This window comes from Rhinopithecus roxellana, chromosome 2 (assembly GCF_007565055.1).
Source record: "Rhinopithecus roxellana isolate Shanxi Qingling chromosome 2, ASM756505v1, whole genome shotgun sequence".
Classification (NCBI taxonomy): Eukaryota; Metazoa; Chordata; class Mammalia; order Primates; family Cercopithecidae; genus Rhinopithecus; species Rhinopithecus roxellana.
This window is the reverse complement of record NC_044550.1, coordinates 149,854,890-149,868,352: the sequence shown is the minus strand read 5'-3', so window position 1 is coordinate 149,868,352 and position 13,463 is coordinate 149,854,890. Positions and strand designations below refer to the sequence as shown.

The window sequence follows — 13,463 nt, the reverse complement described above, 5'->3', positions numbered from 1 at the left end:
TCCCTTTCATTTTTTCGATAGAATTTTCTACGTTTTGGATTTGGCTTTTTACATTTCTAGGTGGTGGTAAACATGCTCTTCCATTCCCTATATTTTCTATAAACTGATGGTGAGATCTGTAATAAAATCAAGTTTGGATTTTTTTTTCCCAAGAATTCATAGTATTGAGTTTTTTTTAAAAGTAAATGTGATCGTGTTACTTCTGTAGAGAGAATAAAATTTTATTCTTTTTTTTTTTTTTTTTTTTGAGACGGAGTCTGGCTCTGTCGCCCAGGCTGGAGTGCAGTGGCCGGATCTCAGCTCACTGCAAGCTCCGCCTCCCGGGTTTACGCCATTCTCCTACCTCAGCCTCCCAAGTAGCTGGGACTACAGGCGCCCAGCACCTCGCCCAGCTAGTTTTTTCTTTTTTTTTGTATTTTTTAGTAGAGACAGGGTTTCACCGTGTTAGCCAGGATGGTCTCTATCTCCTGACCTCGTGATCCACCCGTCTCGGCCTCCCAAAGTGCTGGGATTACAGGCTTGAGCCACCGCGCCCGGCCCCTAAAATTTTATTCTTAAATATTGGGGATAAGGCTGGGCGCAGTGGCTCATGCCTGTCATCCCAGCACTTTGGGAGGCTGGGTCTCTTGAGGTCAGGAGTTCAAGACTTGCCTGGCCAATATGGTGAAACCTCATCTCTACTAAAAATACAAAAATTACCTGGGCATGGTGGTGAGCACCTGTAATCCCAGCTACTCAGAGGCTGAGGTAGGAGAATCACTTGAACCTGGGAGACGGAGGTGAGTCAGGATTGCACCACTGGACTCCAAACTGGGCAACAGAGTGAGACTCCATCTCAAAATTAAAAATTGGGGATAAAAGATAATAACATAGGGAAGTCCCCTTTTGGCTGATGGAACTGGATCACATGTTGTGGTTTGTTCATCATAGACCAAGATATGATCTGACGTTCTGCAGTTTATGAGGGTCAATATTGTTTCAGTAGGAGCAGATTTGCTTTATTACTGAAATCCCTAACTTTTGTCATAGCTGTATATATCCAGTCATGATACATATCAAGTATACTAAGTCCTTGAGCCCTCCAACCTGGTCCAGTGGACTGGCTTTTCTCTAGGCATCCTGTATTGCTGTTGTCTTAGGATCCCCCTTTACCATCATTTTAGAGACCCATTTTGCCTTTCTCTAGGCTTGGATCTCCCGTGTTTTCCCCTTACTTGGTTTATTTTTATTTTGTTGGAGTACATTCTTGAACTTAGGGGCAAAAGAATACAAAAGGTAAATTTTGATACCTTGTATATCTGAAATGTTTATATTGAAGCCCTATACTTACTATCAAATTAGAATCCTATGCTGAAAATCATTTTGCCTTGGAATTTTGGGAGCATTGCTACTCCACTGTCTCCAAACATCCACAGTTGAGGACTCCATTGCTTTTCCACCAGTCTGATTCTAGGTTTCTCAGGAATTTTCTCTGGAAACTTTCAGGATCTTTTGTCTGTTTTCATTGTTCTTAAATTTTACACAGATGTGACGTGCTGAGTCTGTTTGCATTATGGACTTTTGGTGGGCTCTTTTAATCTGAAATTCTAATTTCTTAGTCCCTATTTTCCTTGAATTATTTAATTTTCTTACCCCTCCATATTCTCTCTTCTCTCATTTTTGAATTCATTCAAATTTGGTCTTCCCTTGATTTCTATTCTACTTGTCTTGTTGCTATACTTTCTGGAATATTTCCTCAATTTTACATTCCAGCCCTTCCATTGAGTTTTTCTTTTTTCCTCCTTGAGATGCAGTCAGGCTCTGTTGCCCAGGCTAGAGTGCAATGGCACAATCTCGGCTTTACTGCAGCCTCCGTCTCCCAGGTTCAAGCGGTTCTCGTGCCTCAACCTCCCAAGTACCTGGGATTATAGGTGTGCACCACCACGCCCGGCTGAGTTTTGTATTTTTAGCGGAGACATGGTTTCACCATGTTGGCCAGGCTGGTGTCGAACTCTTAACCTGAGGTGATCTGCCTGCCCTGGCCTCCCAAAGTGCTGAAGTTACAGGCGTGAGCCACTGTACCCGGCCTTCATTTTGGATACAGGTGTTTTTGTTTTTTGACACAGGATCTTGCTCTGTTGCCCAGGTGGGAGTGCAGTGGCGTGATCCTATCTCACTGGACCCTTAAATTCCTAGGCTCATGTGATCCACCCACCTCAGCCTCCCAAGTAGCTACAACTACAGGCCCACATCATCACACCTGGCTAATTTTTTTACTTTTTGTAGAGAAGGGCACTTCGTATGTTGCCCAGGCTTGTCCTGAACTCCTGGGCTCAAGCAATCTTCCCACCTCAGCCTCCCAAAGTGTTGGGATTGGATAGGAACCACTGCCTCTGGTTTTTTTTAACATGATGTTTTTATATTTCTTTTGGTTTTTGTTTTCTGGGCTTTTGTTGTTGTTGTTGTTTGTGTTTGTGTGTTTTTAAATTTCCAAGAGCTCTTTTTTGTTCTCTGGAGAAGATGATTACAGTCTGTTGCATATAGTTACTTTCCTCAGCTGTCTGGTAATCCTTGGCTGTTTGCTTTTTTAAGAGTGGAGTACTATAAAAAACCAATTGGAAACTTCAAATGGGTGGTGTGTGTCAAAATTGGGCTTCACTGTGGGGTGTATCTGGTAGTGATTGTTCTTCAAATAACCCCTCACATTAATGTCTAGGTATTTTCTTAAGCGTTGACCAGAATTACTCACAGAACAAAAGTGTCTGGTGTCCCCTGGTTCAAAGACACCTAGACTGTGAAGTCTGTTTTACCTTCAGAAAAATTAAAGGTCTGGTATGGTGGCTCATGCCTATAATCCCAACACTTTGGGAGGCAGAGATTGGTGGATTGCCTGAGCTCAGCCTAGGCAACCTGGCGAAACCCCGTCTCTACCAAAAATACAAAAATTAGCTAGGCATGGTGGCACACTCCTGTAGTCCCAGCTACTTGGGAAGCCAAGGTGGGAGGATCACTGGGGCCTGGAAGTTGAGGCAGTAGTGAGCCGTGATGGCACCACTGCACTGCGGATGACAGAGCGAGACCCTGTCTCAGAAAAAAATAAATAATGTTTAAAAAGAAAAAAAATTGCTACAGTGCTTTAAAGAGGCAGTTACTCGGGTAGATGGAGTGGAGAAGGAGATATGAGGGCCTAGCTGCTTCTTAGACTTCAAGTCAGTCATCTTACCTAGTCTCTATTCCCTTCCAAAGGTATCTGGTGCCACTAATTTAGTCAGTCAACCTTTCGGGAAGTTCTGTAATGTCAATCATATTGCTTCTTATCTTTCCCTGCTTTCAGTTTAGGATTAAGTTTTCTGTCTTTTTCTTTTTTCTTTTCTTTTTTTTTTTAAGACGGAGTTTTGCTCTTGTTGCCCAGGCTGGAGTGCAATGGCGCAATGTCAGCTCACTGCAACCTCTGCCTCCCAGGTTCAAGCGATTCTCCTGCCTCAGCCTCCCAAGTAGCTGAGATCACAGGCATGCACCACCACGCCCAGCTAATTTTGATTAAGTTTTCTTGGTCTGCTAAGTTACTACTACTCTATTTGCCTTTCAATTGCCAAAATGTTACTGCTGTTATCAGGCCTTGTGTGTTCATGCCTATTTCCTTTATTCCCTTTGCTGTTTTTATAAGCTCTGAGAATTAAATTTTGTGCCTAAGCTATCTTTAACAAGATGTGACTATACAAATGTCTCAAGCTAAAAATCGGCAGCTACAAATAAAGCTGTAACCAAATTTATGCCAGAATTGTATAGATATCCATGGAGCTTACAAAAGGGGAGCATGATGAGCAAAAAATTGGCAATTTTTATAGTAGTGCTGTATCAGGAGTGACAGATAATCTGGAAGACTTGTACATAATGATCACTAGAATCTTTTGAGGAGTAGTTTTACAGTAACCTGTGTAAAATCCTGAAGACTGCCCATATTTCTCATCTCTGATGTCATGCTCACTAGATAACTTTTTTTTTTTTTTTTTTTTTTTAACAATTTAAGCTATTCTTTTACCAGAAAGGGTGTCCTGGGCAGGAGACACAGGTTATTTCAACTATTAGAGTGGAGCACTCTACCCAGTGTGCTAACAATAATGGTTGACATTCTTGGAGCACATATTGTGTACCAGGCAATGCTCTAAGCACTTTATATTATTAACTCATTGAAGTGTCACATCAGGTAGCTACTAGTTACAATTCCCTTCTCACAGAAGAGGAGAATAAATTAACATGAAGTAACTTGACCAATACCACACAGTAATGGGTGGAGCTCCATAAAATAATGTGTTAATACAAATTAGTAAATTGGCCTTGTGATTTGTATTTGACTCTGTTCTTGTTGTGGATAATGGTAGTCAAAGAGCCTGATGAATTCCAAGAATACTGGGAAAATGGAGCTTTTGGATATAGTCCCTGATTCTAGCAAACACTAGACATAATAGTACCACCTCAAGACACTCTGCCTGAGCAGACATGTGGCCCCTAGGATGTTACTTTCTTATTCTGCTGTCTTGGATCTTATTACTATTTATTTATAACTTGACATTTCCTAAAATTATTCTCTGGATTTGATTTTTTTTTACTGCTTAAAAATGTTAAAATAGTTCAAATGCAGACAGAAAGATTAGTTAGAAAATTATCAAAACAACATAGCTCAGGTTTGTCTAAGAACAGGTACTTCTGGCCACTTACCTTGACCCTTATTTTACTTCAGTTGCTCTTCGCCAGGGATTGAAAGGGATAGTGTATGTGAACAGAAATGTCTCTTCATGGCAGGTAATACTGACTGCTTTTCCTCTTATAATCACTTTACCACTCCGGTATTAAAGACAGTTCTTCTAGAGATTCTACTTTAGAATAATGCAGTAGCTTTTTATTTTCTGTGGCAGGACTGCTCTGAGTATAAAATTTTTTGCGAGGTTGTATTTTCATTATTTATTGAGCTCAATTTTCTGTCTTTTCCTTTCTGAACCAATAGGTCTTGGCTGTTCAACCATACTTTCTCCAGAAGGATCAGCTCAATTTGCTGCTCAGATATTTGGATTAAACAACCATTTGGTATGGAGCAAACTGCGAGCAAGCATTTTGAACACATGGATTTCCTTGAAGCAGGCTGACAAGAAAATCAGAGAATGCCATTGAATTTTTTAGGGGAAAAACTACAAAGTTCTAATTTAGCTGAAGGAAAATCAAGCAAAATGAAAAGGTAATTTTAAATTAGAGAACACAAAATGTATTAGTGAATAAATGCTTCTCTAGATCCATATTAATAAACATGAACACCTAACCTCTCCTTTCTTAGGTTAGACACCAAGATATTTCAGCCAGCCTTATCATTCCTCTTATTTTATCCTTTTTTCCTTAAGTATTGGTGGTCACTACTATTGAGTTTCTTCCTTAACACTGATTGAATAAACTCCCTCAGCTAAAACTGGTATTACTGACTCCCAGCTATGTTTTTCCAGACTTGTATTTTCTTTTTTTTTTTTTTTTTTTCTCCAAGACAGGGTCTTACTGTTGCCCAGGCTGGAGTGCAGTGGCGTGATCTCAGTTCACTGCTGCCTTCCCTCCTGGGCTCAAGCAGTTCTCCCACCTCAGCCTCTCGAGTAATGGAGACTATAATCTTGCAGCACCATGCCGAGCTAATTCTATTTTTTTGTAGAGATGAGGTCTCACTAGGTCACCCAGGTTGGTCTCAAACTCCTGGACCCAAGTAATTCTCCTACCTCAGCCTCCCAAAGTGCTAGGGTTACAGGCATGAGCCACTGTGCCTGGCTAGACTTATACTTTCAACTGTCCATTTCTCCCTATACGTCCCATGGGCACTCTCATAAAAAACAGAATGCTCCCAACTTTATTCATCTCCCAAGCCTGAAACTCTTGGTATGCTCACTGCTGCAAGTCAGAAGCTTGATTTCATCATTGATGTTTTTTTCACATTTCACATCTCATTCATCAAGTCATGTTGGTGTTAATTTCTAATTAACCCTTGAAATTGCCGTTTTCTCATCCTCTGTACAAAAGCCTCAAGTGAGGGTCAAATTCAATATTATCCTGATCTAGACAGTCCCCATTCTCCATCCACCCTTTTCCAAGTTGATTGCCCAAGGACTTCTAACATAATAAACTCTTTAACTCTTTTGCACCACAGACTTCTTTGGAAATATATATGCTGTTGACCCTCTCTGTAGAAAACTGCACACATAAAACTTACCAACAGGTGTCATTGGTTCTTGGGTTCTCCGGAAGCCTATCCATCGTTTATAGATTAAGAATTGACGAGGTAGCTGGGCGCAGTGGCTCACGCCTATGATCACAGCACTTTGGGAGGCTGAAGCAAGCAGATCGCTTGAGGTCAGGAGTTTAAGACCAGCCTGGCCAACATAGTGAAACCCTGTCTCTACTAAAAATACAAAAATTAGCTAGCCGTGATGGCGGGCACCTGTAATCTCAGCTACTCGGGAAGCTGAAGCATGAGAATTGCTTGAACCCGGGAGGCGGAGGTTGCAGTGAGCCTAGATCATGCACACTGCACTCCAACCTGGGCAACAGAGCGAGACTCTGTCTCAAAGGGGAAAAAAAAATTGCTGATGTGACCCATGAAGGGAAGTCATTTTCCTCGTAATTTCTGGACTGCCGCACATAGGTATCTTTAGTTCTTTGAAGGCCCACATTTTTATCATTTAAGACCTATTTGTTACTAAGTAGAGCTTTATCTTCAATGTCTCCATGAAACCTTCTGTAACCACAGTGACTACAAGTAGTTCTTTCTCTATTGAATTATTAGGTCCAGAATAGAAGATGTCATTGTATACTTTATTTCCCTCACACTGTGTTACACTCTGATGTGCTATGCTTAGCTCTCTGCCAGAGATTAGTAAATTATAAAACTCATGTGTACTACTTAAGTTTATATCTTATGCTAGTTTATAAGAACAATTAAAAGGACTTAGAAGATTAACTTTGGTTTCATGGTCTCTGAAGTCACTGGCTGCTATTTCAGCTTGTTTACCCTTACCTAGCATTAAGACTGCATCTACTTCTGTGCAGTACATGAAAATTTTTAAACACTCATTTAGACTGGTAGATAGGACTGACCATTATAAATTGGCATTATCAATTTTTTTCTTTTTTTTTTTTTTTAAGAGCCAAGTTCTCACTGTCTCCCAGGCTGGAGTACAGTGGCATGATTATAGCTCCCTGCAGCCTTGAACTCCTGGACTCAAGCTGCAGCCTCTTGAGTAGGTGGGTGCATGTGCCACCATGCCTAATTATGAATTTCATCATTAGTTTCTTAATAGAGTCCACATGTCCTCAGTATTAAGTTCATCAGTGCTAAATATTTGAAGGTATTTCTATTGTTTTGTAAAAGTAACTTAAGCCTACCTGGTCTGCTATCTTTTGAGTATACTTTCCACGGACTTGTAGGTAAACATAAATAAAAAGAGAAAAATTATCCCAATAATAGTTTTTAACCTTTTATCATAAAGACATGCTTAGAATTGCTGTTATGCTTTCTGAGATTTAACCACTGAAACTAACTAAAAGACAAAGCACTTAGGTAAAGCTTCATTCAGTATCCACTCACCCAATACTGGTTTGATTCTAGGGCCTAGGAAAGTAGGACTGAACAAAGCCCTCGCCCACATGGAATTTATGTTTTAGAGGGGAAAACAAACCATAAAAAGATAAACAGTATAAAATCAGGAAAGGATAAATGCATATGAAGAATCAAAATGAGGACAGTGATGGGGATAAGAGGGGAAGGTTTTTGAGGAAAGCAGAGCAATGATGTAAAAGCAAGAAACACAGAGATAGGGAAATAGCTTTCCATACTAAGGGAACGGGAAATAAAGTTGAGTTTTGCCTTGCGGACCTCCAAACATGAGAATTGCTGGAGCTCTGTGAACAAGGATGAGAGTGGAAGACAATATAAGAAAAGGCTAGATCACTTAGGGCCTATAGGCCACACTGAAGTGTGACAGGAAAACTCAGTTTGAGCAGAGGCCTGACATACTTTTGTGCCTCAATTTCATGAAGTGTGAAAATCGGACTAATACCACCTCATAAAGTTGTGAGAATTACATGAGTCAATATATTTAAGGCCCATCATGGCACACAAATGTGTTATGTAATATCTGTTGGGCAGACTGAAGAACAGTATGAGTGGAATTCATTCACCATAAAAATGGGAATTCTCGGCCGGGCGCGGTGGCTCAAGCCTGTAATCCCAGCACTTTGGGAGGCCGAGACGGGCGGATCACGAGGTCAGAAGATCGAGACCATCCTGGCTAACACAGTGAAACCCCGTCTCTACTAAAAATACAAAAACTAGCCGGGCGAGGTGGCGGGCGCCTGTAGTCCCAGCTACTCGGGAGGCTGAGGCAGGAGAATGGCGTACACCCGGGAGGCGGAGCTTGCAGTGAGCTGAGATCCGACCACTGCACTCCAGTCCGGGCGACAGAGCAAGACTCCGCCTCAAAAAACAAAAAAACAAAAAAAATGGGAATTCTCTGGGCATGGTAGCTCATGCCTGTAATCCCAGCACTTTGAAAGGCCGAGGCAGGCGGATCACCTGAGATCAGGAGGTCGAGACCAGCCTGACCAACATGGGGAAACCCATCTCTACTAAAAAATAACAAAAACTAGCCGGGCATGGTGGCGCATTCGTGTAATCCCAGCTACTCAGGAGGCTGAGGCAGGAGAATCATTTGAACCTGGGAGGCGGAGGTTGTGGTGAGCCGAGATTGTGCCATTGCACTTCAGCCTGGGCAACAAGAGCAAAACTCTGTTTCAAAAAAAAAGAAAAGAAAAGAAAGAAAATTACCTGGAATTCAATATTGCCATCAGCTGATTTAATTTCTAAAAATATGAAGAAAGGGGCAGTGTAATGTGCCACGGAGCATCCACAAACTGCCATTTCAGCCCAGCCAACCTTAGGAAGCCATTGAAAAGAGTTGTTTTTAATGGTGTTTTTACATCCAGCTTCCCACACCTCAAAATACTTGGGGTGGAATTGTTAATCTCACATTGCAGTACAATGAAAATAGTGGAATGGAAATGAAGTTATAAAATGGAGCTAAATATTTCTTCAGCTTGCCTCTGAGTGGACAAGATACCATAAGATACTGTACATGATGAGGTCGGGTGCGGTGGCTCACGCCTGTAATCCCAGCACTTTGGGAGGGCAAGGCGGGCAGATCACCTGAGGTCAGGAGTTCAAGACCAGCCTGACTGACATGGAGAAACCCCCTCTCTACTAAAAACACAAAATTAGCCAGACATGGTGGTGCATGCCTGTAATCCCAGCTACTCGGGAGGCTGAGGCAGGAGAATTGCTTGAACCCGGAAGGCAGAGGTGATGAGCTGAGATCAAGCCATTGCACTCCAGCCTGGGAAACAAGAGTGAAACTCCGTTGCCAAAAAAAAAAAAAAAAAAAGATACTGTACACAGAAGCTTCTCAAATCATAAATGGCTAAATCCATTAATATAAAAATACATTATGGATACTGATGAGATGGCTAATTCTGTCAACTTGACTGGGCTAGGGATGCCTTGATAGCTGGTCAAACATTTCTAGGTGCATCTGTGATGGTGTTTCTGGAAGAGACTAGCACTTGAATCAGTAGACTTGAGTAAAGAAGACTGCCTTCACCCATGTGGGTGGGCATCATCTAATCCATTGAGGACCTAAATAGAACAAAAAGGGGGAGGAAGGGTGAACTGCTGGGACATCCATTTCGTGCCCCCAGACGTTGGTGCTCCTGGTCCTCAGGCCTTCAGACTAGGACTTACATTATTGCCTCCCCTGATTCTCAAGCCTTCGGGTTTGGAACTACACTGGCTTTCCTGGGCCTTCAGTCTGCAGAAGGCAGACTGTAGGACTTCACCTCCATTTTGCAGAGCCAATTTCTCATAATCTCCACATACCCTATTGGTTCTGTGTTTTTTAGAGAACGAATACAGCCTACTATGTATATGTGAGACCCTCGGAATGCAAAGATGAACAAAATTAACCTTCTGCCCTCAATTAATGTTGGAGTCTCCAGAGGCAGACAATTTCAAAACACTATATTAAGTCTTAATATGGAATTAACAATAGGGTATTGTGAATACACAGAAGTAGGAAGGGCTCTCTGATCTCTAGAAATCAATTGTATACTGTGAATGAAAAGGACTAATTCTCCAGTCTATACTCAATCTCTCTTACCTTTACATAATTTTCTTCAGCAAACTTATTGCTACCATAGTACATATTTATTTATTACCCATCTCTCCCAACTAGAAAATAAATTTCTTATTACACTGGGCTGTCTTCTTTGTTGTCAGTTGTATCCCAGCAACTGGTGTAATACATGGCACTGGCATATACAAGACATTCAAACACTTGTCAAATGAATCAAAGTGCAGATTCCAGGAGGTAGGGGGACACATAACTACACAGAAGTTAGAGGTGAATAGCATGCAAGGGGGCTAGGAAATGAGTAAGGAGACCTATGTGAGTTGGGGAGGTGGCAAGCAGAGGCCAGATCACAAAAGCCCTTACTGCTAGTCTTTGTAGTTCGGATTTTATCAGGAGGGTAGGAAAGTGGCATCAGATACATGCTTTAAGAGATCAGTCTGGTGTTTTTCCCACCATCTGAAAACAGAAGATGCCATCTGTGAGTGGGACCTCACCAGACAATCTTTCCATCCTTCACAATGTGAGATGTAAATTTGTTGTTTATTTAAAACAAAAACAAACAAAAAAAAAAAAAACGCCACTCTGGTTTGGAAGATTCCTGTTTCAAAAACAGCAGGTAAAGCCCCATATTTATAGGCTGTTTGCCACAAAACTCCATTAAAATGACATAAGAGATAGAAACAAGTCCACAGCAGCAGAATTCTGAGCATTTCTAAAAGCTACAAAATATATGGGATCAGAATGATACAGAAACCAAAATTACCAATTCTTATATAAAGTCAATGTTCTAAAAAGTACTACTAGTGCAGTGGCTCTTAACTTGGAGGGGACAGTGGATATAAACACCTTTGGAGAAGACAGTGGAATCTACATTTTCTCAGAATAACAAAATACAACACAGTGTTGGTTGGGTATACCCAATTTTCTCACACAGCATTGTCATCTGGAGCTCCCATCCCCTGAAATCTAAACATAACTGGCTTGAAACCTGTGACAATTCTAGTCAGTAAAAGTCTAAAAGCTCTTCTCATGATTTTTACTAATTGACAAGAATTACACCCTCCAGCACCTACAGTTCAAGCCACCTTTCATGCTGTTTGCATTGTATATACTGCAAGGACCAGACAAAAATATGGCAGGGGACCATATGACATATCAGGAGCTGGGCAGTTTCTGCCCTCAAGGAACTCACAGATTAGGTAAGGAATATGGAGCAAAAAATGCCAACTGTGTGCCAGGCAGTATGCTAGATCCTAGGGATACTGCAGTGAGCAAGGTAAATATGGTTCCTTGGCCTCAGAATTACAGTCCATATAGAGTAAGATAACCCTTAATTGATTATCAGTGCTCAGAAGTAGACAGAATCTCCTATAAGTGGTCTCCCAACCTTTTTGGCACCAGGGACCGGTTTCAGGGAAGACAATCTTTCCACAGGAGTTGGACAGTTGGTTTCAGTGTGATTCAAGCTCATTACATTTATTATTGGATTCTCATAAGGAGTGAGCAACCTAGATCCTTCACATTCCCAGTTCACAATAGGGGTTTGAGCTTCTGTGAGAAGCTAATGCCACAGCTGATCTGACAGGAGCTCAGGCCGTACTGCCCACTGGCCCACCAGTCACCTGCTGCTGTGCCGCCCGGTTCCTAACAGGCTACAGACCAGTACCAGGGTTGGGGACCCCGTTCTAAGAGGATGCAATCAATTAAGGGTTATCTCACTCTGTATGGACTATAATTCTGAGGCCAAAGAATCATATTTACCTTGCTCACTGCAGTATCCCTAGGATCTAGCATATTGCCTGGCACATAGTTGGCATTTTTTGCTTCACAAGGTTGCCCAGTCTGCAAGATCAAATGTTTCCTCAAAGTAACTTTCAACGTAGAACCGGAAAGACTGAAAGACAAAAAAGTTAGCAAGGTCAGGCACGGTGGCTTACGCCTATAAATCCTGTACTTTGGGAGGCTGAGGCGGGCGGATCACTTGAGGTCAGGAGTTTGAGACTAGCTTGGTCAGCATAGTGAAACCCCATCTCTACTAAAAATACAAAAATTAACCGGGCACGGTGGCTCATGCCTATAGTCGCAGCTCCTTGGGAGGCTGAGGCAAAAGAATCGCTTGAATCCAGGAGGTTGAGGTGGCTGTGAGGTTCAGCCTGGGTCGCAGAGCTAGACTACGTCTCAAAAAAAAAAAAAAGAAGTTAGCTAGGTTCCTGAGGGACAGAGGGAGTAGCAGAAGTTGTAAAAGTCATGACAAGATATGAGTCTGAAAAGCAGGCCATTCAATAAAATACAATATTCACATCAAGTGTATCTCTCACATCGTCTGGGTGTGGTGGCTCATGCCTGTAATCCCAGCACTTGGAGAGGCTGTGGTAGGAGGATTGCTTGACACCAGGAGTTCCAGACCAGCTTGGGCAACACAGCAAGATCCCCGTCTCTTAAAAAAAAAAAAAAAAAAAACTCACACCAAGTGTACCCAATAGATACCCATTCCGTTCGTACATCTGAACACATCTTGACACTAAGGTCGTAAGCAAACCCTATTATTTTATATCTCTAGAACAAATATAGTATCCCTATTTCACAGTCGGGAAAAAAGACTCCCAGAAGCTAAGTAACTTGTTTATTGTCAGGCATCTAGTGAGTCGCAGAGCCAGGAACTGACCCCGGGCATTTTCACCTTATTACCCTTTCAGCTTATTGCCGACTGCTCCCGAACGGAGCGAAAAGGACAGGCAAAGGGTTTCACCAAACCCTTTGTAACGGGAGATTCTTGCCTTCTTATCTTTCCTCACGTTTGCTTCTCTGCCAGAATGTCCTCCCCTACTTTCCCCAGAACCCAAGTTCTCCTAATCATCTTTCAAGATCCCTTTCCCTCAACCACCGACGAGCCGTGCCTATTTCTCCTTCAAATGACTCCCTACGGCTTCTAGTTGGTAGTCTTTTATTTACCACCTCATAGTCCTTTTATTTATATCCCACAAATGATCGTCCGGGCCCGCACCGTGGGACCGGGACGCTGCCTCGACCATGGCGGTCTCCTGGAAACACGCCGCTTTGAGCCGAAACTGGTGACCGTTTCCCAACCCCTTCCCGGAGTCCGACGCCTCTTTCTCCAGGCCAACCTCAAGCGAGGTGTATCAACTCTATCCGTGCAAATTTCTTGCCACGAGAGCAGAAGATTACGGTCTCCGATGCTGCCTCAGGGTTGAAGACACTCCCGACGCTTAGCAATCATCAACTTCCTCCTCCTCTTGGCAGCCTCAGAGATCC

General features: G+C 42.3%; 1 protein-coding gene and 1 long non-coding RNA gene across 3 annotated transcripts in view; one reads left to right on the top strand and one right to left on the bottom strand.

Moving 5' to 3' along the window:
• Positions 1-6,967, top strand: part of PAICS (phosphoribosylaminoimidazole carboxylase and phosphoribosylaminoimidazolesuccinocarboxamide synthase) — a 26,401-nt gene extending 19,434 nt beyond the window's left edge. For both annotated transcript variants that reach the window (XM_010355230.2, XM_010355229.2), the window contains one exon: positions 4,985-6,967. In XM_010355230.2, coding sequence (XP_010353532.1) covers positions 4,985-5,148 — 164 coding nt within the window. In that variant the 3' untranslated portion in view covers positions 5,149-6,967. The remainder of the gene's footprint in view (positions 1-4,984) is intronic.
• The window catches only part of LOC115894572, a 26,677-nt gene extending 13,214 nt beyond the window's left edge, over positions 1-13,463 (bottom strand). Inside the window, exons 1-2 of the long non-coding RNA XR_004054699.1 lie at positions 13,195-13,463; positions 11,952-12,627 (exon numbers count right to left, since the gene is read on the bottom strand). This is a non-coding gene — a long non-coding RNA (uncharacterized LOC115894572). The remainder of the gene's footprint in view (positions 1-11,951; positions 12,628-13,194) is intronic.